The sequence below is a fragment of the Lissotriton vulgaris genome, chromosome 4_1 (assembly GCF_964263255.1).
Source record: "Lissotriton vulgaris chromosome 4_1, aLisVul1.2, whole genome shotgun sequence".
Lineage (NCBI taxonomy): Eukaryota > Metazoa > Chordata > Amphibia > Caudata > Salamandridae > Lissotriton > Lissotriton vulgaris.
Genome location: NC_141691.1, coordinates 42,732,643 through 42,756,419, shown reverse-complemented (window position 1 = coordinate 42,756,419; position 23,777 = coordinate 42,732,643). Strand labels below are relative to the sequence as shown.

The 23,777-nt window shown below is 43.6% G+C and overlaps 1 protein-coding gene, 1 non-coding gene and 1 pseudogene across 2 annotated transcripts in view; 1 reads left to right on the top strand and 2 right to left on the bottom strand.

Annotated features, from left to right (window-relative positions):
• Positions 1-10,574: 10,574 nt before the first annotated feature.
• On the bottom strand, positions 10,575-10,728 carry LOC147718315 (5.8S ribosomal RNA). The gene has a single exon (XR_015295520.1). It is a non-coding gene; the product is annotated as a 5.8S ribosomal RNA (ribosomal RNA).
• A 797-nt stretch (positions 10,729-11,525) lies between these two features.
• LOC147718314 (18S ribosomal RNA) lies at positions 11,526-13,325 on the bottom strand (annotated as a pseudogene).
• Positions 13,326-17,676: 4,351 nt separating this feature from the next.
• LOC147718313 (nicotinamide N-methyltransferase-like) overlaps positions 17,677-23,777 on the top strand; it is a 35,236-nt gene continuing 29,135 nt past the window's right edge. Inside the window, exon 1 of the mRNA XM_086966692.1 lies at positions 17,677-17,847. Coding sequence (XP_086822818.1) covers positions 17,700-17,847 — 148 coding nt within the window. The 5' untranslated portion in view covers positions 17,677-17,699. The remainder of the gene's footprint in view (positions 17,848-23,777) is intronic.

Genomic DNA, 23,777 nt, shown 5'->3' with positions numbered 1-23,777 from the left:
TCTAATGTCAACCTTTAAAGAACTTGATAAGCGTTATTTAGGAAGAAGGGGCCCCATACCTTGCGTTTTGCGTGCAATAAAGCGGAGTCCCTCTAGGTTGAAATCAGCATGAAGCTCCTACATGAACAAAGTGAAGGCGAGCGTCAAACTGGTTTAGACACTAATTTTGTTTCCCCTGTTTCCTTAGCAATTAAGAGAGATCTCCTCTGGCTCCCCTTAGTGACTTACCTCTCCTCATCTGCCCCCTTATCCGTTACTCATGATGCTTACTCTACTGAGGTACGCAAACCACCTTAAATTTGTTTAGTATTTACTGCCTATTTTTTGTAACTTATTATGCTTACTTTGTCATTTCAGTTATTTGATTTCTGATGTAACCATATTTCTCATTCGTTCATTTCATGGTACCACTTTTATCCCTCTTCCCCATGATTGTATATTTTGATGATTTATCTTTTTGACTGTTTTTTCTTCTCCTATGTTTTTCTATCTTTTGTGCTTTTTCTATTGTTCAATAAACTCAAACTTAAAAAAAAAAGAATGCGTTCCCCCCTTTACCACTCATTATCTCAGGGTATGTACAATCTCACCGCCAAAGATACTACTAACTCAGTGCACCATAAATCATAGCAAAGAAGAATGAACACTTTTATGTCACACTGAGACATACTGTCTCTTTAAAATGGATTTGATGCAGAATTCAATCGACAAAAGACATTACTTCAATTACTGGGCCTCCCTCCCCAACCACGCATCATCACAGGGTACGTTCAAGTTCAGCGCCAAAGGTATTACTAACTCATTGCACCAGAAATCATCGCCATGTGACCGTATTCAATGAGATGACTTATTTAAAATAAAATATATCATCGTTTTTGGACATATACTTCAACTTAAATCTGTGAATGGACAACCAATATTTATTAGAAAACTTGATTTTAAAGACTTTGCTACCAGTGCGTCCTGCTTGGACCACGCATCATCGTCAGGAGCCACTAACTCTTTCCACCACTTATCATCGCTGCATTCTCACACACTAAATTAACAATATTGTACCAAACCTACACAAAATCGCCACTTGCCCTTACTAATCCAGACCTTTATTCACATTGATTTACACCTTCTTCACCTTCATAGATCTTGTTCACAAATAATAGAGAAATGTTCACTTTCTGTGTCGCATTTTTTTGGTACGCTACATGGCCTGTGCTTCATCGCATTTAATTGTAGTGTAAGGTGTAATCCTAGCTGTGTGGTGGGCCAATCCATTAATCCTCACATTTATTTCTGCGCCACGTGGCTGTTCCTGGCCTGTTTTCTCAAAAATCATTCATGTCTAACTCTGAACTTAATATAATGTGCTCCGTCTTATTCATGGTGTGACAGCAGGAGGTGTGAGGAAGACAGGAGGAAGGCAGGAAGTTGATGGGGTAGTAACAATTCCGCTAAGATACATTAAGGGATGATTACAAAGTATATAAGGGAACCCCATTGAGAACAAGTGGGATGGGTGAGAAGCCGTTTGTATGACATTAAGTCAGGCAGCTCCCCGACAATAGAGTTGATTCCCATGCACAATATTATCAAAAGGAGGAGACAGCCTTACCACATGACTAAATAGACTTCTTCAAAGAAAAACAACTTGCAAACATCCTAACACAACACGATATGGCAGGACTATGGAAACCATGTGGATCTACAGCACTACATGCCAAGAAGAAATGCTTACTGTGTAAGTGACATTTTCCATCTGTAAGATGTAAGATCTGTCAGTAGTAAAGTAACATGTTCTCACACCAGTGAAATGACTTATTCTGATACATTGAAACTATTTTCACAACTTGTTTACTGGTCTATCAGTGTTTGTAGTCCTCACGTTTAATATTTTGAGCTACACTGCAAATGTTTTACGACTTCTTTACTGTAATATCAGTGTTTGAGGTGCTCACATAACATGTTTTGTGATACATTGAAACTATTTTAAAAACTTCTTTACTGTAATATCAGTGTTTGAGGTGCTCACAGAAAATAATTGTGATACATGGAAATTATGTTTACAACTTCTTTACTGTAATATCGGCGTATGTGGTGCTTCCGAAAAAATGTATTTAATATTTATTTTGGAAATGAAGGAACAAAGTGAACTTGAGTGGAAATTATTATGAATACATTCAATAAATACATACAATAAATAAATACAGTGTCACTATGCATTGTGTCAAGTGTTTTATTTAAGATTTGCAGGAATATGGTCCCTTTCATTGTCATAACACACAAAGCCAGACAAGAATGAACAGTGCAACTCAAGCGCATTACAGAATGGTACAAAGCATGTAGTTTCATGATTAGGTAATAGGATGGAAGACAGAGATCACATATAAAGTGATTTCCGAATCTTCTTACTTTTTCTCCTAAAGGGCTGGCACGGTCTTTCCAAAAGGATTTGAATATTTGAAAGGGGAATGTAGGAGGTGAAGAACAGACGTTGGAGGTTACATATCAGGATTCAAGAATGGATGAAAAAGGTGGTCCAAGGTCTGCATGTACAATGGCCAGTGGAAGCGTTTTGAGGGCGGGTACACTCTGCATAAAATGCAATACCTGTTGGCGGTACCACCACACACACAGAGTGGGCAAGGGCAGATGAAATGATGGATTGTATGTGCTTGGAGTATGAGGAGAATACACTGGAGGAGGACCAGGTCAAGTGCAGAGATTTAATAGATAAGGCGTAGCAAAGATGGTGGCAACAAGGGCAGGAGGGTCCATGAGTGGTGGAGACCGGGTTTCTTAATCCGTGTCCCACCTACTGTGTTGCAAGCTTGAGAAAGTGACGACCACAGCCCCATACTATGTCTCCCCCCATTACATTGTCAATTAGGGTGGAGGGAGGGAAATGAAAAGGAGTAAAGTACATGTCTACAAATGTACTGGTATGTGCAGGACACTGGATCAAGCACTGAAGAACCAAGGTCAGATATAAAAGACGACACACAGAAGGCTGCACAAATAGGATGGCTGATCATGTACACAAACTGGTAAATCAGCAAAAGAACAACAAGGCTAAGAACACTGCAACAAATAAACGCTATACTGTGGAACTGATTGGCATTAGAGGTAGAAGAATACCGTAAAAAAAGCCAGGTTCAAATACAGAAAAAAGGAAAAAGACATCATATATGATGACAAGTGAGAAGTGTGGCTCACTGGTTAGAGGAGGCAGACCTGGAAGAAGATGTCAGCCCGGGACCAGGGTTCTATTCCCGGCTCGGCGGGGTCTTGAGTCCTAAAATGTCCATGGACTTGATAATTCTCGCTCCAGTGCCTACTCGATTCACGGGTTCACACTCTGCGACTCTGGGCAATAGCTTGCTTAATCTCCTCAACGGCCCCGGATGGCGGGATGCCTGGCTTTCACCTTGCGGATACCCTGCCAAGGTTATCTCACAGGGGAATACCAGGACGGGTTCTCCAAGCAAGCGCTTAGAAACCGCTCGGTGATTTGCGCTATATAAATTCCTGTACATTTACATTTACAAGACACTGGGGTAACACTCTGTTGTCCAAAAGATTGTGCAAAAATTATATATTAGAATGTTTAAGGAGCTGCAAAGGGGGTACACAAAAGAATAAAATATAAATATATTTATAAATAAATGAAATTAAAAAAATAGGCCTGTATAAGCTCCCTTCTGATTTAGGGGGTACACAAAACTATACTTTCAAGAAGCCCCAGGTGTGGCAGTCCTTGAGCTGGGGGGGCCTCAGAGCCCCCGCTCAATTAATACTTTATTGCCACGGAGGTGGCGGGCCCGGGGCTAGGGGGGGCCTCAGAGCCCCCCTCAGTTAATGTTTTAAAGCCCTGGAGGGTGGTGGTTCCCGGGGCTGGAGGGCCTAAGAACCCCCAACACATATACATTTACATTTACTACGGGGGACCGTGAGCCCCCATACATATATTTAAAAAAACCCGTGGTGGCGGTTCCCATGGCTGGGGGCCCCTCTGGGCCCCCCAATATAATAAACTACATTGCACGTCTCAATGTGCTGTGTGAAACTCCCTCGCCCAGTCCTGCCCTCCAGAAGAAAGATTTGAATCTTCCCTTAAATTACAATACAAATATATAAAGCCAGCGAGGTTAAAAAGAAATCACTTTTTTGTGTTAAATAGGCTTAATTTTACCTCGGCCAGAATTGCGTAGTTTGCCCCAATTCCGATTCCAAAATTCCCTAGATGTAAAACTGATAAAGCTGATGATGTCCATATGTTTTTTGAGTGTTCGGAATTACGTTTATTTTGGAAGAATGTGAGGGAAATATTGATCACTGTCTTTGGCATAGATTTGGAAATGGATATTAACTTGGTTATTTTTGGTATGAATGAATCTATAGCTGAGGCGCTCTCCCAGATAGACAAAAGACTATTAATTGTATATGATAATCATAGCCAGGAGAGAGATCTGTTTAAGGTGGAAAGATCCGACCCCCCTCGAATAGAGAAAAATAGGTAAAAGCTATGCTTAACATTGCCCGAATGGACCTGGGAGATAGGTCATGAACACAGGCTAGTATCTGGTCTCCCCTTTTAGACTGGGGTCGGCACTTACATCTGATAAACCACTAGTCTAAAGATGGCAGCATCCCGGTCCAATGATTACACCTGACCTTCAACCACGTGAGGCAGCCCTGGGGGGCGTGAGCTAAGCAGTGAGTTGAAGGGCACCCAGATCCATTCTAGATGGCTTGCTAAACCTGCTCAGATCTAAGGTGAGATGAGGACAAAAAAGAAAATAAACTACATTGCCCCCGGGAACTTGGCCCCCCCGGGGGCGAATTAGCACTAAAGCGGGCTTCGGGTTTCCTTTTTTTTTTCACGCGATACGCGTATCGTACGCGCATCCCGCGATTTAAACAAATAAATAAATAATATGTTTTTGGCCCTTGAGGGTCCTTGTGGGACCCCCTGAGCAGGCCTAGGGGTCAGGGTGTTTCTACCCTGACTTCTTTGCATCTTTTGCGCACTTGTTTTTCAGTTTTCTTGTGCCTTGGTTCTACTGTGACACAAGATGGCTACCAACACTTCCTGGTTTCGAGTGTTGACAGACAATTGACAGCCAATTAGTATGCAGCTCATGCTCCTAAGGGTATGCGTATAATCCTCGGACGGTACTTCATCTGTAGATATATCTATGATTTTACTTTTGATTTTCTCAGGAACTACTGCACGGATTTACACAATTTAACAAAAAGCGTCATCTGCGAACCAAACTCTACCATTTTGCCAAATTTGGTGTAATTCCATTCAGCAGTTTAGGCTGTAGCCCGTCTTAAAGGTCCCTATGGAAAATTGCATGTGGAAAGCACGTTTTGGGACCCCCCTTTTTTCTCAGCCCCCGCTTCACGAATCACCCCCAGGGAAGGACCTGAGTAGAGGTGTTTCGCAACTTTACAGTGATTAATCAAATGTCCTTTTCTTTATTTCACCAGACATCCTTCAGAACCAATAACAGCAAATATACCATTATTAATGTTTTCGGTAATATTCCATTTAAAAATATAGTTTTGCAGCACTTCATAGAGACAAATGTTTTCAAGATGATGACTTCTATTTGGATAATATGTATCCAACATATTTGTTTTCACAATATCGGTACTTTCTGGCTCATTTTCAGCTAAATATTCAATTTCTTGTACAGATTTAAGAACTCGGTTTCGTGTTGCAGCAAGACCTAGACTCACCCAAATGATTCTTCTAGATTTGGAATAAAGACTTGCAGATGATAACTGATCCAAGCATTCATACTCAACAATTTCTCGATGAGATAACATCTTCAAACTGTAAGTGTATAACTTCTTACTTAGACTCTTCTCGTGGGAAACCTCTTCCCACATTTCCTTCAAATCCGTCTTTTCTGATTTTGTTATGTAGGATGTCACATATCGAGCAACAGCAATGGAATTGTCCGCAACATATTGAATATCCATATTAGCATTCCACATGGACAAAATGACTGGGTTATAGTCATTTATATATTTTGACTCTTCATTTCTTCTTAAGTTGTAGGTATTTTTTGGAGACTTTCTTTTGATAGTATGTCGCAGAGATGAAATAAAACTGTTCACTCTTCCTTTTGATATTACAGGTCGTGGAAATGCAAAATGGCATTTGGTTTAGAATTTGTCCTTAGATTTGTACTTTCGACGACAGTATTTCCCACAACGATGGCTTTGGAATCGTAAGACTTGTTGTCTTAAGTCCTTATCTTGTGCACTTTTGGGTATATCACATGTAGTATATTCTTCAATAAAATACAACACAGTATCATCTGAGTCTGTTCCAAATTTGGGAGCATCTTTGATCCGTATTAGCATGTGTATGTGAGGAGCACCTCTTGCTTGATACTCCTTTCTCCAAAAGAAGTCCAGAACCTCTCCAAGAGGAGGATTTTTTTATTGGTGATAAAAGACATCATAGCTTCAAATCTATGATTGAAATACCTGCATACATTAACTGGATCCAAAGAGCACAATTCTCCAGGTGCCTTGTTTTCAATATTTAGTATATTTGAATTTGCCTCTCGAAGAAATTGAAGTAAATCATCCCAAGCATATTCAGCACAGCTTAGAGTAAGGAACCATGTAGGAATTCCTAAGTTCCTTAGCATACATTTCAGTTCTCCATGACAATGGTACCAGCACTCATTAGTACCACGCCGACAAGCCATGAGATTAATTAGCTGAGATTCCAAAACATTATCTCTCTGCAGTACTTTTTCCATAAATTCCTTTGCCGAAACATTTTGCAGATGTACATCTGTTTTCAATATATGGTTTACTGCATAAGAAAGTCCAGACAAATCACTCTCAAACAAAAGATGAAACAAATACGGAATACATTGTCGAAATCTTGGATTTTCTGCATATAATCTTGACGTCCTGTATTCAGATGCAGGAATCTGCACAGGTCAGCAGTCATCATATCGTCCTCCTTTTCCTGTGGTAAACAATTGAGGGAAAGAACGAGCTTCCAAGCTTTTTTCCCATACACTAATGGGACTTCCTTTTGCTTCTTTCATTTGGAATAACTCTATAGTATTCCCCATCACTTCTTTAGAATGCAGTGGATGAACACTGTAATGTTCGTAGATTTCTTCAATTCTAGACACATACACTTTTTCAATTTGTCCAGATGGCAAGTCACTATCTTCTTCTACAGTTATTTATTCTTCTCTCACACACACATTTCTGTAATATTGATTATTTTTTACCAGATACAACATTACCTTTTTCACTTTCCTAACATCCACTAATTCTTGCCAGATTTTCTTACTCTTAGTAGGAACGCCATTAACAAGAATAACTAAAGGTTCATCCTCTACATTTTCTACACAAATTGTTTCAATATTCTAATTTGTTAAAACAATATTTACAAATACGCTGATCAGAACCCAAATTAAAACAATTCTCTACCAACAAATAAGTGGTAAAATCCTTCCACTCATTATTATTTTCCTTTTCACTTTTTAAATACAGATCAACAGTCCTGGTCTGATTTTTATAATGAGTTCGTCAACAACAGACACAACAATAATTTGGCCTTTCACCTTAAATCACATTAAACTTTGTAATTTCTTGCTCAAGATTTTCTGTACTACAATGTTGTACATTCTTTTTTACATTTCCTTCTATTAATATTTCAATTTCTGCACTGTCTTCCCCAGGACCAAAATAACTAACCTCAATTTCATCACAAACCTTCTTTACGCTTGATACAGATCCATGCAAAAAAGCACTGTTCAACTCTTTAACAGTAGAGCTGGACTTTTTGCATAATACAATCTTTTGACTAATTTTCTCATTTCAGAATGATGTACTGCTAACATCCTGAAATGGTGAAAAACACTTCGACATACTTTTTCAGAAACACAAGCCAGAGAATGACCTTGCAAACCAGTATTTCCTCTCAATCTGCAAGGGTCTAGTCCTTGCAACATCTTAATCTTTTGTTTAACACTTTTCTTAGTATAGTTACGTAAGAAATTGCGTAAAAAATCAATAGATTCTTGCTGTACTCTGCAAATACTACTCAAATTCCAAGTGTTCACTGGAGCTTTAGGACGTCTCCATAAAACTTCATCAGCTAACACCTCTTCTGCATTTCTAGGAACAATTTTCTCTTTCTCAATAGGACAACTATGTCTAACCTCATAAGCACGACCACTAGTGTCAACTGCATGCAACAAATCATTACTCTGAAAATAACTTTCTTCATTAAAAAAAGGCTCACAACTTGAACTATGTTTCCATTCACCCAAATAAAATTCACAAAAATTACTTCTGTTAATTCCTCTTCTCCACTTACTTTTGGCCTTCATTAAATGGATTGGCTTATCTAGTGATGAAATTCTATTGATTACTAAAATAAACAATTTTGATTTCTATTCCAAAGCTTTCTCAACTACATTTTCTATACCTTTCTTCTTCTTATAAAATGCTGTTTTTTTACACCCCTTATTTTCTTTTATAAAATTTTAAACAACTCTATTATAAAAAGATTTTTCCTAATTTCCATAAATTGATTTTTCCTCCTTTTATTATACACTATTTTTTCTGTAGTTGACTTTCCATGATTCTTCTCTTTTTTCTTCATTTTCTTTTTCTTTGCATACACACTAATACCATTTTTCCCTTTGTCCTCACTACTCCTAGTCTTTATTTTCCTCAGAAAAGTGTTCCTTCTCTTACCAGGACTTTTTTTTCTTTTTCTTAACACACGGTTCTTCATGTAAATCTTGTGTATTACTTCTCTTCAAATAAACACCTTTCTTTCGTTGTTTCCTCTTCTGAGTTCGGGTAGGCATTACACTGTTTCTTCAGTATTGATAGATAGAATCTATTAAAAAAATATATATAACATTACAAAAATACATATATGAAATATTCTATAATATTACTTATAAGATCCGAGGCACAATTATGATGAGAAACGTGAGACAATGAAAATAAAAGTACTTACAACAAGAGAGGAAAAACTATGAAACAAGGACAAATATAACCAAAAAGGGGAGTATAAACAGACCCTGTAATATAAACGGATGAAGGAAGTATGAATAAACTGAAAAGTATCAGTAGGTAAAGGAGAATATAAAGAGAAACATGGAAATATGAGGAGAGAAGAAATATTATAAGAAGAAAAAATGAGTAACAGGACAGAGGGGGCACTGTAAAAAGAGAGAGAAATACTCGAAAGAAAAAAGAAGTGAAAAGACACGCAACTATAAGAACAAAAAACTAATACTAGCAAAGGAGAGTGTGTTTAAGGACACAGAGAACAGTACCAAAAGAGAGTACGAAGAATGTGAGGAAAAGTGGAACATAAAGAAAAAAGGGGTGTGCAAGAACAAAAGATACAGATTGAGGAGAAAAGAAGGAGTATAAGCAGATGGAGGATTAAAAACAATTAAAAATTTATGACAAAACATGCAGAAGTATGACAAGAGAAACAAATATAAAGAGACAAATCACTATGAAAAGACGGAGAATATGAAGAAACTGTTGCAGAGTGTATGCAGAGTTAAGGAGGAATAAGAGAATAGAGCAAACAATATGAACTGATTTAAGAAGTATAAACAGAAACGACAGAAAACGAAATCAGAAAAGAAATATGAAGAAAAAAGGAAAATATGAACACAGAGAGAAGGAGTATAGGACAAAAGAAAGTATAATAAAAACTCAGTAGTATGAGGAGACATGCAGAAGTAAGAGAACAGAGAGCAGAATATGAAAACAGGCGGGAGTATAAGAACAAGGGGAAAAAATGAGAGGAATATGACAATAATAAAAGACGGCAATATTAGTAAAGAGTGCAAAGTATAAGAAAAGAGAGGAGAAATGTAACTACAGAGAGAAGAGTATTAGAATAAAAACAAAAGTATGAGGAAAGAATAGGGAGTACCTCCAAAGAACAGCGAGAGTAAGAAGTAACACAGAATATAAGAACAGAAGAGTATATATGAAGAAAGAGGAAAGAATGTAAAAAGAGAGAGGGGCAGATTTACAAGCCCCTTGCGCTGCTTTTACGCTGCCGCTGCATCACTTTTGTGAAGCAGCGGTGGCTCAAAAGATGCTCTATGGTGCGCAGTTTATACAACGTGACGCATCTCCCAGATGCGTCACGTTGTAAAGCCCTGCGCCAGCAGAGGCGTACCATCGCAGGGGGAGGCGTTCCGGCCCTGGAATGCCTCCCAAAAGTGGCTGAGTGAAATCTACAAGATTTCACTCAGTCCCTTTTGGGCCCATGCTGCGTCAAAACCCTGCGCCTGCTTAAAGCAGGCGTAAGGATTGACGCAGCATTTTGCACATAGGGCCCCCCTGATCATTGCTGGAGCTGAGTCGCGCTTGCCTTCTCGGGCCAGGTGTGCCGGCTGCGTACCTCCGTGGCAGGACCCGGTGAGGGACCCTGCCACAGGTGATTGGGGGGTCTGAACTTGCGGAAAGACGAAGGGGAAGCAGAGCTAACCCTGCGACGGCCCCAGCCGCATCCCGGGGAAGCCCTGGGGCGATTCACAATCAAGCAACCCTCAGTCAGGCGTAACCCCGGGAGGAACCTATGGCTGCAAGGTGCGTTCGAAGTGTTGATGATCATTGTGTCCTGCAATTCACACTAATTCTCGCAGCTAGCTGCATTCTTCATCGACGCGCGAGCCAAGTAATCCACCACCAAGAGTCACAGGCAACTTTTTGAAAACGTTTGCCCACCTGCGGGTGCAGGAGAGGCGGGAGGAAGGCGACACTGTCCGTCCATCGCCTGCATGGTGAGACAGCCATGGCGCCCTGTTTAAGGCTTCCCCTCCTGGAGTCAGACTGCACCACTGGGAGAAAAAAACATTGCCAGGCGCTCGGCCTGGGAGCCCCCCACCCACCCACCTGCGGGAAAGGAAGGAAGGGGGCTCCCAGTGCGATGGGAGCAGCCAGCCCCACAGCCGGCGGTCCCTCCCAGAGTAACCGGGAGGGACAGCGCAAGTCTTCAAACCCCTCGGCCTGGCCACACGGGACCAGGTCAAACCTCACAGGCCCTTCTCTTCCAGGCTGCCCTGCCGCGCGAGAAGGGCCACTCTCCGGTCACCCAGAACCCAGCTGGGCTGGGACTCAGGTGTGGGAGGGCCCAGCCAGCACTAGGGCTTTTCAAGGGAGGGGGTGGTACCAGCCCGGGGATGCACTGCTATTTGGTTTCCCCCAACCTGAGGGGATGTCATGCCGGGTGAACTTGGATTCTGTCTCAGAGAGGGACAGGGGACAGGGGCCGCCTCCAATCCCTGGTCCCTCACACATCAGTCAGGCCGTCCCCAGGGGATGAGTCCCTCCAAAGTCCCGGTCCTCACCCAAGCACCCCATGTGGCTGCGGACCGCTCCGCCAGCCGGGGCGTTGCAGGTCAGGGCCGGGCCCTGTGCCTACGGTGTGTGCTTTCAGGAGTGGGCCAAGGTCTTCAGGCTGGCGCCGTCAGTCACTGGGGCCACTCCGCCGTTAATGATCCTTCCGCAGGTTCACCTACGGAAACCTTGTTACGACTTTTACTTCCTCTAGATAGTCAAGTTTGATCATGTTTTCGCGCTCTGCCAGGGTTGTTGCCGACCCCGGCGGGGCCGATCCGAGGACCTCACACAACCATCTAATCGGTAGTAGCGATGGGCGGTGTGTACAAAGGGCAGGGACTTAATCAAATGCGAGCTTATGACCCGCACTTACTGTGAATACCTCGTTCATGGGAAATATTTGCAATCCCCAATCCCTATCACAAACGGGGTTCAGCGGGTTACCCGCACCTGTCAGCGAAGGGTAGACAGACGCTGATCCATTCAGTGTAGCACGAGTATAGCCCCGGACATCTAAGGGCATCACAGACCGGTTTTTGCTCGATCTTGTGTGGCTGAACGCCACTTGTCCCTGGGGGTCGCGTAACTAGTTAGCATGGAGGAGTCTTGTTCGTTATCGGAATTAACCAGACAAATCGCTCCACCTACTAAGAACGGCCATGCACCACCACCCACAGAATCGAGAAAGACCTATCTATCTGTCAATCCTTTCCGTGTCCAGGCTGGGTGAGGTTTCCCGTGTTGAGTCAAATTAAGCCGCAGGTTTCACTCCTGGTGGTGCCCTTCCATTAATTTCTTTAAGTTTCAGCTTTGCAACCATACTCCCCCCGGAACCCAAAGACTTTGGTTTCCCGGAAGCTGCTCAGCGGGTCATGGGAATAACATCGCAGGATCGCTAGTCTGCATTGTTTATGGTCAGAACTACGGCGGTATCTGATCGTCTTCGAACCTACGACTTTCGCTCTTGATTAATAAAAAAATTATTTTCAAATGCTTTCGATTTGGTTCGTCTTGGGCCGGTCCAAGAATTTCACCTCTAGCAGCACAATACGAATGCCCCCGGCTGTCCCTTTTAATCATGGCCCCAGTTCCAAAAACCAACAAAATAGAACCAAAGTCCAATTCCATTATTCCTAGCTGAAGTAGTCAGGCGACTGGCCTGCTTTGAACACTATAATTTTTTCAAAGTAAATGCTTCAGACCCTCAGGACTCTTAGTCAAGAGCATCAAGGGGTCGACGAGAGGCAGGGGCTGCGACAGGCGGTAGCTCGCCTTGCAGCAGACCGCCAGCTCGATCCCAAGATCCAACCACAAGCTTTTTAACTGCAGCAACTTTAATATACGCTATTGGAGCTGGAATTACCGCAGCTGCTGGCACTAGACTTGCCCTCCAATGGATCCTCATTAAAGGATTTAAAGTGTACTCATTCCAATTACAGGGCCTCGAAAGAGTCCTGTATTGTTATTTTTCGTCACTACTTTCCAGAGTCTGGAGTGGGAAATTTGCGCGCCTGCTGCCTTCCTTGGATTTGGTAGCCATTTCTCAGGCTCACTCTCTGGAATCGAACCCTGATTCCCTGTTACCCGTGGTCACCATGGTAGGCTCAGAAAATACCATCGAAAGTTGATAGGGCAGACATCTGAATATATCCTCAACGTTACGGGGACGTGCGATCGGCCCGAGGTTATCTAAAGTCACCAAAACGGCCGGGCAAGCCCGGATTGGTCTTGGTCTGATGAATACACGCATACCGGGAGGTCAGTGCTCGTCGGCATGTATTAGCTCTAGAATTACCACAGTTATCCAAGTAACAGATGGAGCGATCAAAGGAACCATAACTGATTTAATGAGCCATTCGCAGTTTCACTGTACCGGCCATGTGGCTGAGAGGCAGGTGTGTACCCGGGCCCTGCCTTCGTCTGATTCAGAATCGCTGGACCTCACGGAGGTCTAACTGACCCTCTCCCTAGTAATCCAGAAGAAAATGACCCCCCTTTCTTGTAATCCGTGCACTTGAGGTGACAGAGAGGACCCAAGGCGCGAAAGTACCCGACCTCCTGAAGCCCTCGGTGGGATCGGGGAGGCAAATGGCACCTCATCGGGACTTCCAGGAAAGTTCAGTCATCTGGTCACCCCATAGGAAAGCATTGCGGGCGACCAGATTTCCGAGGGGATCCGAGTGACCAGATGGGCGAGGGGATTCGAGTGACCAGATGGCAGAGGGGATTTGAGTGACCAGATGGAAGAGGGGATCCGAGTGACCAGATGGCCGAGGGGATCTGAGTGACCAGATGGCCGAGGGGATCTCAGTGACCAGATGGCTGGGCACGAATGGGTAGCCATCTGGTCACTCTGTGCCCCAACAAAATAGTGAGCGGGCGCAAGGGAATGTGGGACCGGTGGCCCAGGGCCCCAGCTGGGCCCCAGCCATGGATGCTGCCAGGGGCACCTAAAGGGCCCTCTAACCTTGGGCCTGCGGACACCATGACAAGGAGGGGAGGCCTGCATGGGTCAGACGGACCCCTGTCCCGGCCCCTTGGTGGAGCAGCAGGCCGGGGGGACAGGGCCCAGGGCCGGAGCACCCAACCTAGGGCCTGACTCCGCCCCTGGACCTAGCCGGGGCTCTCAAGCCCGGAGGCACACACGGATGGGGAGGCCACCCTCCCCGGGGTCGCAGGGAGCCCCTGAACCCAGCCAAGCAAATGATGGAACCCCGCCCGGGCCTTTGATGGGGCAGCAGCCCGGGAGACAGGGACCAGGGCTAGAGTACCCGAGCCGGGGCCCGGCGGGGCCCCTAGACCCAGGCCGGCAACCCGGGTCCAGAGGCGCAAGGGAAGCCTCTCCGGGCCGAAGGGACCTGATTTGGGCACCTTGCCACACTGCAGGACGGAGCCTGGGGTGTGGGAGGCCACCCTCCCCAGGGCCCCTGGGCCCAGCCCATCAGGGGGAGTCTTCCCAGCCAGCCAGTATGCGTGGTATCAACATATATCCCCTCTGGATTACTATGGGTAAGGTACTCTGGGACCATTCTCAGCCTAGCAGTCCTCAGCCGACAACTGAATGGGCCAGGATGCCGCCCCAGCCCTGGGTCCATCTCTGGGCCTGCTGTGTGGGAGGCTGCCCTGGATGGGGTCTGGCTGGCTGGAAGACTCCCCCTGATGGGCTGGGTCCAGAGGCCAGATATATGTTGATACCACGCATACTTTTAGCACGCATACCATTATCACGCATTTTTTACAACGCAGGACCTTTTACAACGAATACCTTTACAATGCAATACACTACAACGCAGGTACTATTACAACGCATACCATTACAACGTAAGTATAGGTAAGTATATAATATTTTAAAATAATGTAATTAATAATCATTTAATTGTTTTAAATTAATTAATAATTATTTTATTATTAAATATTTTAATTAATTATATTAATTTTTATTTATTAATTTGTAAATATATATGTTAAAAATACCCCTGTACCCCAAAACCCAAACCCAACCCTGAAACCTAAAAATACCCCTGTACCCCAAAACCCAAACCCAACCCTGAAACCTAAAAATACCCCTGTACCCTAAAACCCAAACCCAACCCTGAAACCTAAAAATACCCCTTTACCCCAAAACCCAAACCCAGCCCTGAAACCTAAAAATACCCCTGTACCCCAAAACCCAAACCCAGCCCTGAAACCTAAAAATACCCCTGTACCCCAAAACCCAAACCCAACCCTGAAACCTAAAAATACCCCTGTACCCCAAAACCCAAACCCAACCCTGAAACCTAAAAATACCCCTGTACCCCAAAACTCAAACCCAACCCTAAAACCTAAAAATACCCCTGTACCCCAAAACCCAAACCCAACTCTGAAACCTAAAAATACCCCTGTACCCCAAAACCCAAACCCAACCCTGAAACCTAAAAATACCCCTGTACCCTAAAACCCAAACCCAACCCTGAAACCTAAAAATACCCCTGTCCCCCAAAACCCAAACCCAACCCTGAAACATAAAAATACCCCTGTACCCCAAAACACAAACACAACCCTGAAACCTAAAAATACCCCTGTACCCCAAAACCCAAACCCAACCCTGAAACCTAAAAATACCCCTGTACCCCAAAACCCAAACCCAATACCCCTAATAAATGTTTTTAAAAAAAGATAAACTTACCTATACTTAAGTTGTAACGGTATGCGTTGTAATAGTATCTGCGTTGTAGTGTCACGCGTTGTAAAGGTTTTCGTGGTAAAGGGTCCTGCGTGGTAATAGTTTCGTTGTAAAAGTATTTTGTGCTAAAAGTTGCGTGGTAACAGTTACATACCATCCAGAGGAAGGCTACCCCTCTTTCTGGGAACCCGCGCACACAGAGTGACGGAGGGGACCCTAGGCGCAAATGTGCCCGACCTCCTGGATCCCTTGCTGGGATCGGGGAGGCGAATGGCACCTCATCGGGACTGCCAGGGAAGCCCAGCCATCTGGTCGCCCCATTGGAAAGCATTGCGTGTGACCAGATGGCCGAGGGGAAAGGTGTGACCAGATGGCCGCGATCGAAAATACTCCCAGCTTCCCACCCTGAGCCTTCGTGGTAGGGCTCCTGCCTGCCCATGCGGGGCAGGGCAGGGCTCGGGGACCCCGGCTGGGCCTCAGGTATGGGAGGACCACTGGAGCTCTCGGGTCTGGATGCCCGGGGAGGACTGCCCGGGACTCATGGAGCCCGTCCCAGGCACTTTGCCATGCAGTAGACCTCCTGGAGATAAGAGCCCTGGACGCCGAGGGGAGGACTGCCCGGGACCCTTGGAGACCGTCCTGGGTACATGGCCATGCCTGGAGGAGGGTGCCCCGGACACCTAGGGAGGTGTTGCCTAGGCATAGCCCATCTGGTCCCTGGCAGAGAACCGCCAGCCCGGGGGGAGTGTCCGGGCATACCCTGTCCCTAGTAATCTGGAGGAAGGCTACACCTCTTCCTTGAAATCCATGTGCACCGAGTGACTAAGGAGACCCAAGGCGCGCAGGCGCACGACCTCCTGAAGCCCTCGCTGGGATAGGGGAGGCGAATGGCACCTCATCCAGACATCCAGGGAAACCCGGCCATCTGGTCGCCCCATTGGAAAGCATTGCGTGCAACCAGATGGCCGAGGGGAAATGTGCGACCAGATGGCCGGGATGAAAAGTACTCCCAGCTTTCCACCGAGCCTTCGCGGTAGGGCTCCTGCCTGCCCACGCAGGGCAGGGCTCCCATGGAGCCCGTCCTGGGCACTTTTCCACGCCGTGGGCCTGAGCCCCCGGACGGAGGAGTGGTGTTGTCCATGCATAGCCCATCTGGTCTACAGCAGAGAACCCCCAGCCCGGGAGGTGTGTCCTCCATACCCTGCCTGTAGTAATCCGGAGGAAGGCTACCCCTCCTTTTGGGAACCTAAACACACTGAGTGACAGTGGGGACCCAGGGCACGGAGGCCCCCTGACCTCCTAGAGCCCTCGCTGGGATCAGGGAGGCAAATGGCCCTTCATTGGGACTTCCAGGTAAGCCCGGCAATCTGGTTGTCCCATTGGAAAGCATTGCGCTCTACTATTCCAACTACTTCTCTACTGGACTTGCTCTAGATGGCACTCCTACATAAGGAATATACCAACACCTTCCCTACTGGTCTCATGTCGGCCTGGAGCCGTCATTAGCACCGAAGGGGTTAAGTGTATTCTGTTTCTGTGATCCCACAAAACCTGTTGTTGTATATAATATTTCCTTTCTTGCCATTATTATTATTTGTGTTCAAACTACAGTTTGTCCTTTGTTAATGTTATTTGTTTGTGCAACACTGTGGGCACCTTTTATAACAGTGTATATTAGAAATCTTCATTAATGAAAAAACATTTTTTGATAACTGTTTGAGGGTACTGTGCTATTTGATTCTTTAAATGAATTATTTGAAGTCATAAATGTTTTTCCTTTAAACTAGGAACCTTAAGCATTGTAGCGTTCATAATATTCCCTTACAACCAGGCAAAGAGCATGTGTCTGTCAAGGGCATACATTTGATGCCATGGTCATACCTTTCCAGAAATGTGGAAGAATTCTGCTGTGTAAGGTGTTCTGGCATGTTTGAAAGTGTTGCACTTGGAAACAGTACGAACTCAAAAGCAGTCACAGGATAAAAAATGACTTCAGTCAAGGACTGTTGTCTCTGAAGTTAACAGTGAAATTGAAGTTGAATAAGTTGCATATGCAAACATATTTCCCCGTTTGAAGATCATTTAAAAGTAAAATTTTGGGCTATATAGCAGGAGTGCAAGTAACAGAGAATGAAGACAGGAGGAAGCAACGCTAGAGACAATGGCCTCCAATAGTAGCCTGAAGGAACTCCATGAAAGATTTCATGATACACACAAAATGAAGGGGAGATATTTGGTAGAAGAATCTGCCTTTTTTGATGATGTAGTTATTAAGCTGTTTTCTAATTTAATCAAAATCTACTCATCAGGTATGTACTTCTAATGTCCATGCTCATCCATACACAGCTGCAATTGTGTAATTCTGTTGGCAGCAGATAAACTCTGGGGTGTTAATATTATCTGACATAGATACTATGTCACATCCACTTGCTGTAAATACTTGATATGGATTGTGATGCATAAGTGATGATTGAAATTGTATAAGAAAAAATCTTAAATTATTGTTAGAGTGTCTCTATTTCAATAACATGTTGCAACCACCACAAAGGAACTGTAAATACTGCCCCTATGCGCTCTTCATCTTCCTACTCTCCTATGTCTTTAATAACCTGTGTTCATAATGCTGAATTATGGCACAGGACTGCATAATGTCTATTCACCTGCTTTTAAGAGTCCTGGTGTATTGTGTACAGATATGCCATTTTAAAGATGCCTTTTCTGATGGCTGAAGGACTTAAAATGCATGTTATCTACATTATTCTTGAATGTCATGTATCTGTCAATTCTTTAAAAAAACTATTCTCATGAATTGCATTTCCATATTTTGATGATTTCTTACGGTTGCTTCTATTAGGATCAGTTATAATTTAAGGCAGTTTGACTAGAATGACATATAGATTTAATTTATTTGCATAGTTGCAGAAAATCATCACAAAGTCAAAGCACAATAGGTGGAAGTGCAAATAAATTCTTATTTGTCACTGACCTAAAATAGAAATGTAGAAACTCATAACTCACGTAGTCATGTTACGGTTTAATTACATTTATAGATTTATTACAATAGTGGCAAAAAATATTGAATCAATCAAACAAGAAGCAGTTTCCTTACATAATACATATACGTCACTGAGGATCTGGTCCATATCACACACCGTCTAAGGCCGAGTCCATTCCTGATGCAGGCACAAGGCATAGCTGTGAAAGTGGGGCAGACTTTCTATTGATACAAGTGAATTCCTGCACATTCAGGAGGTTTCCATCACGGAAATGTAATGAAAATGTATGATTGCATGTTAATTTTTAGGTTTGCAGGGTATTGTGGGTAGCAAAACCTCACAGGATCCACATAAGGAAACCACCTAAGAATTCCCTAGCAGTTTACTTTTCAAATTTTTTTATGATTGGTAGGTTTGCATTGGTGGGGGCTTAGCAAATCTCCAAAAATCACAACTACTCTTCTAACTAGTCTCTCCATGGAGGTTTCCTTAGGTGTCAGCAGAGCTAGGGCCCAAAATCCACAGTTGCCCACAGTGCAAAAAAAGGGTTGGCTTTCAGTGGAAAAATTTAATGTGTCCATGTTGTTTTTTTGGTCCATTCCTGTTGGGGACACTGCGCCTACCCATACAAATGAGGTTCCATTTTTATTGGGAGGCTTAAATGAATGCTGAGCGGTAGGAAATATGTTGTTTCTGCAGATTCCAAACATTTTTGTTACAGAAATGTTGGGAAAATCTGTGCTTTTATTCAAAGTTTGAGATTTATAAGGCCTTCCGGGAAAGAATAGCTTGTGCAAGTCACTATCGTCACCACACCCTAGGTTCCTTTGGATGTCTAGTTTTCAAACATGTGCAGGTTTGTGAGTTTCTCTAGTTGCTGGCTGAGCTTAGGCCCACAATCCACAGCTATTCACTTTGCAAAACAACAATACATTTTAGTGGAAATATGTGATGTGCCTACGCTGAGTTTTGGGCCCTTTCATGTCGTGGACACTAGGCACATGCACACAACTGAGGTGCCATTTGTATCACTAGACATGTGGGAACACACAACAGTAGAACATTTGTTACTACCAATTAGATATCTATCATTTGTGCCTTCCAAATGTAAGCCAGTGTGTAAGAAAGAAAACATTTTGAAAAATGTCCACTTAATCACCTGCTAATATGGGTACCCACAAATTCAGAGATGTACAAATACCCACTGCTCCTAAACTCTATTAAAGGTATCTATGTCAGAAAGACATAGGTTTCCTTGGTACACATTTTTCACTCTATACATTTTACCAAATAAATTGCTCGGAACACAAGAAAAAAACATTGTAATGTGCAGTTCCGTTTTTGGCCCAGGCTCCTTTACAAACTCCAGACCCTATATATCCCTAACACCTGAAGCATCAATCAGCCGTAATGTTTTAATGCTTTTGTGAATCAGCCATCGTGACAAGAAGATACAAATTAAAACATGGTCACAAAGGTCTGTTTTTTCCTAATTATTTTCACTATTGTTATATTTCAACAGGTATAGCCTTAGTAGGATGTCAGATGCACCGCCACTGATAGGCTGTCTGTAGCCATCCGTCTGACATCCAAGGCATTAGTCCGATCACTGGATTACAATGCCAGTGGTCAGAGTGATGTGGTCAGAGAGATTGACTGCCTCCTCTGACATGATCAAGGATGCTGTCGGGGGATTGGTCGGAGTCCTAATCCCTACAATGGACGCGGTGCTTGTGGAGGCACTGCAGTAGGTGTTAGGATGTCCCTTTTGGACAGTCTCTCCATATCGGCCTTTCTGATATGAAAAGGTGTCTGAAAGAGATTGTGGGGGCCCCTAGCAGGGCCCATGTCCCCCTTAGACTTCTGCTGTGTGATCTGGGGGGCACATGTGGTGTCCCCCAAACATCTATGCACTGTATGCCAGACACCACATGGTGCATAGATGTTTAGAAACATACCCTTTAACATTGCAACTTATGCTGCAGTACTTTTCTGGGCTGCAACACAAGCTGCAATGGTAAAGGCCCTGTTTCTGACCACCATGATGGTGGTCACATCAAAAAATTGTTAGATGAACTACCGACTATTAGTCGGGTAGTTCCAATCCTGAAATGTCTGGCATCGTAATAAAGCCTTCAGTTTCTTTGAGAAACCCTTATGGGATGTACACAAATGACCCCTTGTTGAATTCAACATGTTGTTTACTTTTCAGATATAGCTTTCTGGGATCACCCATGGATTTCAGATACATTTCCACCACAAATTGGATGTATATTGATAGCACAAGAATTAGGAAAAATGTGCTTCCAGGTGAACCTTCTGGCAGGAATCTAGACTTGTGAGATCTCAGAAGGACTTTACACTTAGTAACTATTCTCCTGATGGGCACTGACAGCCTAAAGAGCATTGCCTATTGTCTTCTTTGAGAGGTAGGCAGCCATGTCTTGTGGTATCAGTATGGAGAAATTGGGACGTGTGAATTGCATTCTATATACACAGTGAGAGTAAGTGACCAGGAGCTGGTGAAAGAACTGTGTGAGCTAGATGCAAGAGTCATCTTGTTTTCTAATCCCAATCACTGGGAAACACCATCTAATTATAGTGCTAGATGGAACTGTCTCTGTAGCTCATCATTTCCAAGTAGGGTTGCCACTTGACTGGTAGTATAGCTCTACCACATGTTCTGCTGCCATAATACATACCAACAATAATGTAACCAATATTTCTCTAACTGCCCCCTGTTCCTAAAACCCTGTAGTATTCTGTCCCTGCTCAGACTGAGAGTTGGCAGCCTGTTAAAAAAATTAGATACATTCAGAGGGCTTTCTTTACAAACTGCCATCTGTAGTAGTGTAGCACTTTAAAATCTACTACAATAGGTACTCAAAAGTTTACATTTTGCCTACACTTGGATGTGTAGAATTCTCTGTCCCGATTGGGGAGTTTCTGCACATGTAAGTACAGATTGTAGTTGTAAATGTGGGTGGGTCACAAGGTAATGGGTGGGAAAAAGGGGCAGACTTAGTAATAAGGATAGTGGGATTTGTGAGATATAAGAGGAGTTTAGGGAGGAGCAGAAAGGGATTTAGGGAAGGACGTCACCCACCGTCACAAGAATAGGGCAATTGATTTACTTTGTGGGTGGAGACATATAGATTACACTTTTGTAGTATGTTTACACTCAGACTTTGAAGTATTTGTGGATGGGTTGAGTCTGTTAGGAGAAACAAACTAGAAGCAATATGTAAGACAGTCATAGGGAAAGGTTGTGAATGCGAGGTACAGTGAGGTAAATAGCGAAGCAACCCAAATGCATAAAATGAAAGGTAACAAAAACAAGTGAAAAGGAGACAGAAAAAGGAATGAAAGAGACAGAAAAGAGGGAAAGATTAATTTGAGATAGAGTAGAGAGTAAGAGGAAAAAGGAAAGGTATCTTGAAGGGAAATAATGTTGTCTGAGTAACTTTTTATGACAGCATCACTGCCCTGTAGAAAAGTATGTTGTATAATCACATCAAGAATGATTAAGAATTAGGATGATTCAGTGTTGCAGTTGTTTCTCCTTGACAATAGAGCCAACTCCATCTACTAGACACCTGAAGAGATCAATGACAGGCGACCTCTAGGAGGCTGGCTCTCTGTACAGTGTACTAAAATAAGGTACGCTATGTAGAAAGACCAAGAATCCCCAAGAAAAGGTATTGTTGTCCAATCGATAGTTCTAATGCTCTTTTTTGTGGTAGTGTGGGAAAGTATTTAGGCTTATCCTGGGGTTGTGCTAAGCATTTGTTGTCACACACAGAGGCAAGAATCAAGGCCCACAATCAAGAATAAATCTGAGACCAATGTTCTAAAAATAACACAGTCTTTATGTTTTTTTAAGAAGAAAGACTTAAAATCAGAGATATACTTTGTGCAGGTTTAAGATACTTAAATAAATATTTTGTAAACTGTGAACCTCGGTATAAAAGAGATGTAGTTTAAAGTATGCAGTACTTTCAGTGCCTTCACAATCAGCATTCGATTTGCCAAATATTTACCATTGCGGTTCGTGCAGAAGGTAATGATGTGGAGTCCTTTGTATGGAGTTCAGTGGATCAACACTGTTGTGGTTGCCAGAAGCAGATCACTGTATGTCTTTAGGAGCACTGCCAACCTGACGACCGCAGTCACAGTTACTGGGATGAAGGTGCAGGCTTGGTTGTTGGAATACAGCTGACACATTACCGTTGTGGTTGCTGGAAGGACAACTCCACCAAGGAGTTTCGGATGACCACGCAACCTGGAGTGGTTGGAGATCTTCATCAGCAGGATGAAGCTCTTTGGAGGCCCAGGATTTAGGTACAGCTGGAGTTTATGTGCACCTGAAGCAGGAGTTTCTGAAGTCTTGGGTGTTGGAGGTCAGAGTGTAATGATTTCCAAGCAGGTTCCGCAGGAGCGTCAGGAATCCGGAGAGTAAGCCTCAGCCTTCCCCTACGGCCTTTTAACTCTATCAAACACTAGAGTATCGAAAGGCTCGCCAGGGGAAAACAGGGAAACAAAATAAGGAAAGGTTGGGGAAGACAATGGAGCTTGGCAGTGGACTTCAGAATGGACGCTTGGTAACAGGCAGGCTGTAAAGGAAGGAATGTATCACTGTCTATATTTGCTAACCACACCATATATGTACACAATATCTAATATACACATTTGACCACCACCTACCACAATTAAACGTCTGGACTGTAGAACATATTGGAAGGGTAGACTAAGGTGTTCGTGTTCTGTTGCAAAACAAGACAAAAGATAGTAAAACCTTTTCTCACTCTATGCTAGTAAGTGTAAGCACATGATGTGTAATTCTCACTCTGTTATTCTTTGGAGTAAACTGGAAGGACATCCAAAACTTCTGTAAGTCTGGATATGAGTTTGTGAGCCTCTACCATGTATCTTGCATCAAGTTATCTGTCATACAATAAATACAATTAGGTCTCAACTCACGTAAACCTCCAGATATATAGTAAGAAAAGGCAGCGCACAGCGCAGTTACCCTGATTCTTTGAAGAGGAACTTCGAAATCACACCACGCTCTGGTCCACGCAAGAGCCCCAAAAATAGTGTATATAACGTCCGAGGGAAGGATGGAGTGGGGATGCATACAATGGGAGTCAGCATCAGGCGGGAAACAAAATGTAGAATAAACAGGCAGCGCCCAGTCGGATGGCGGGGAGAATCCCGGCGGCCGGGCGGGGCACAAGGAGAGG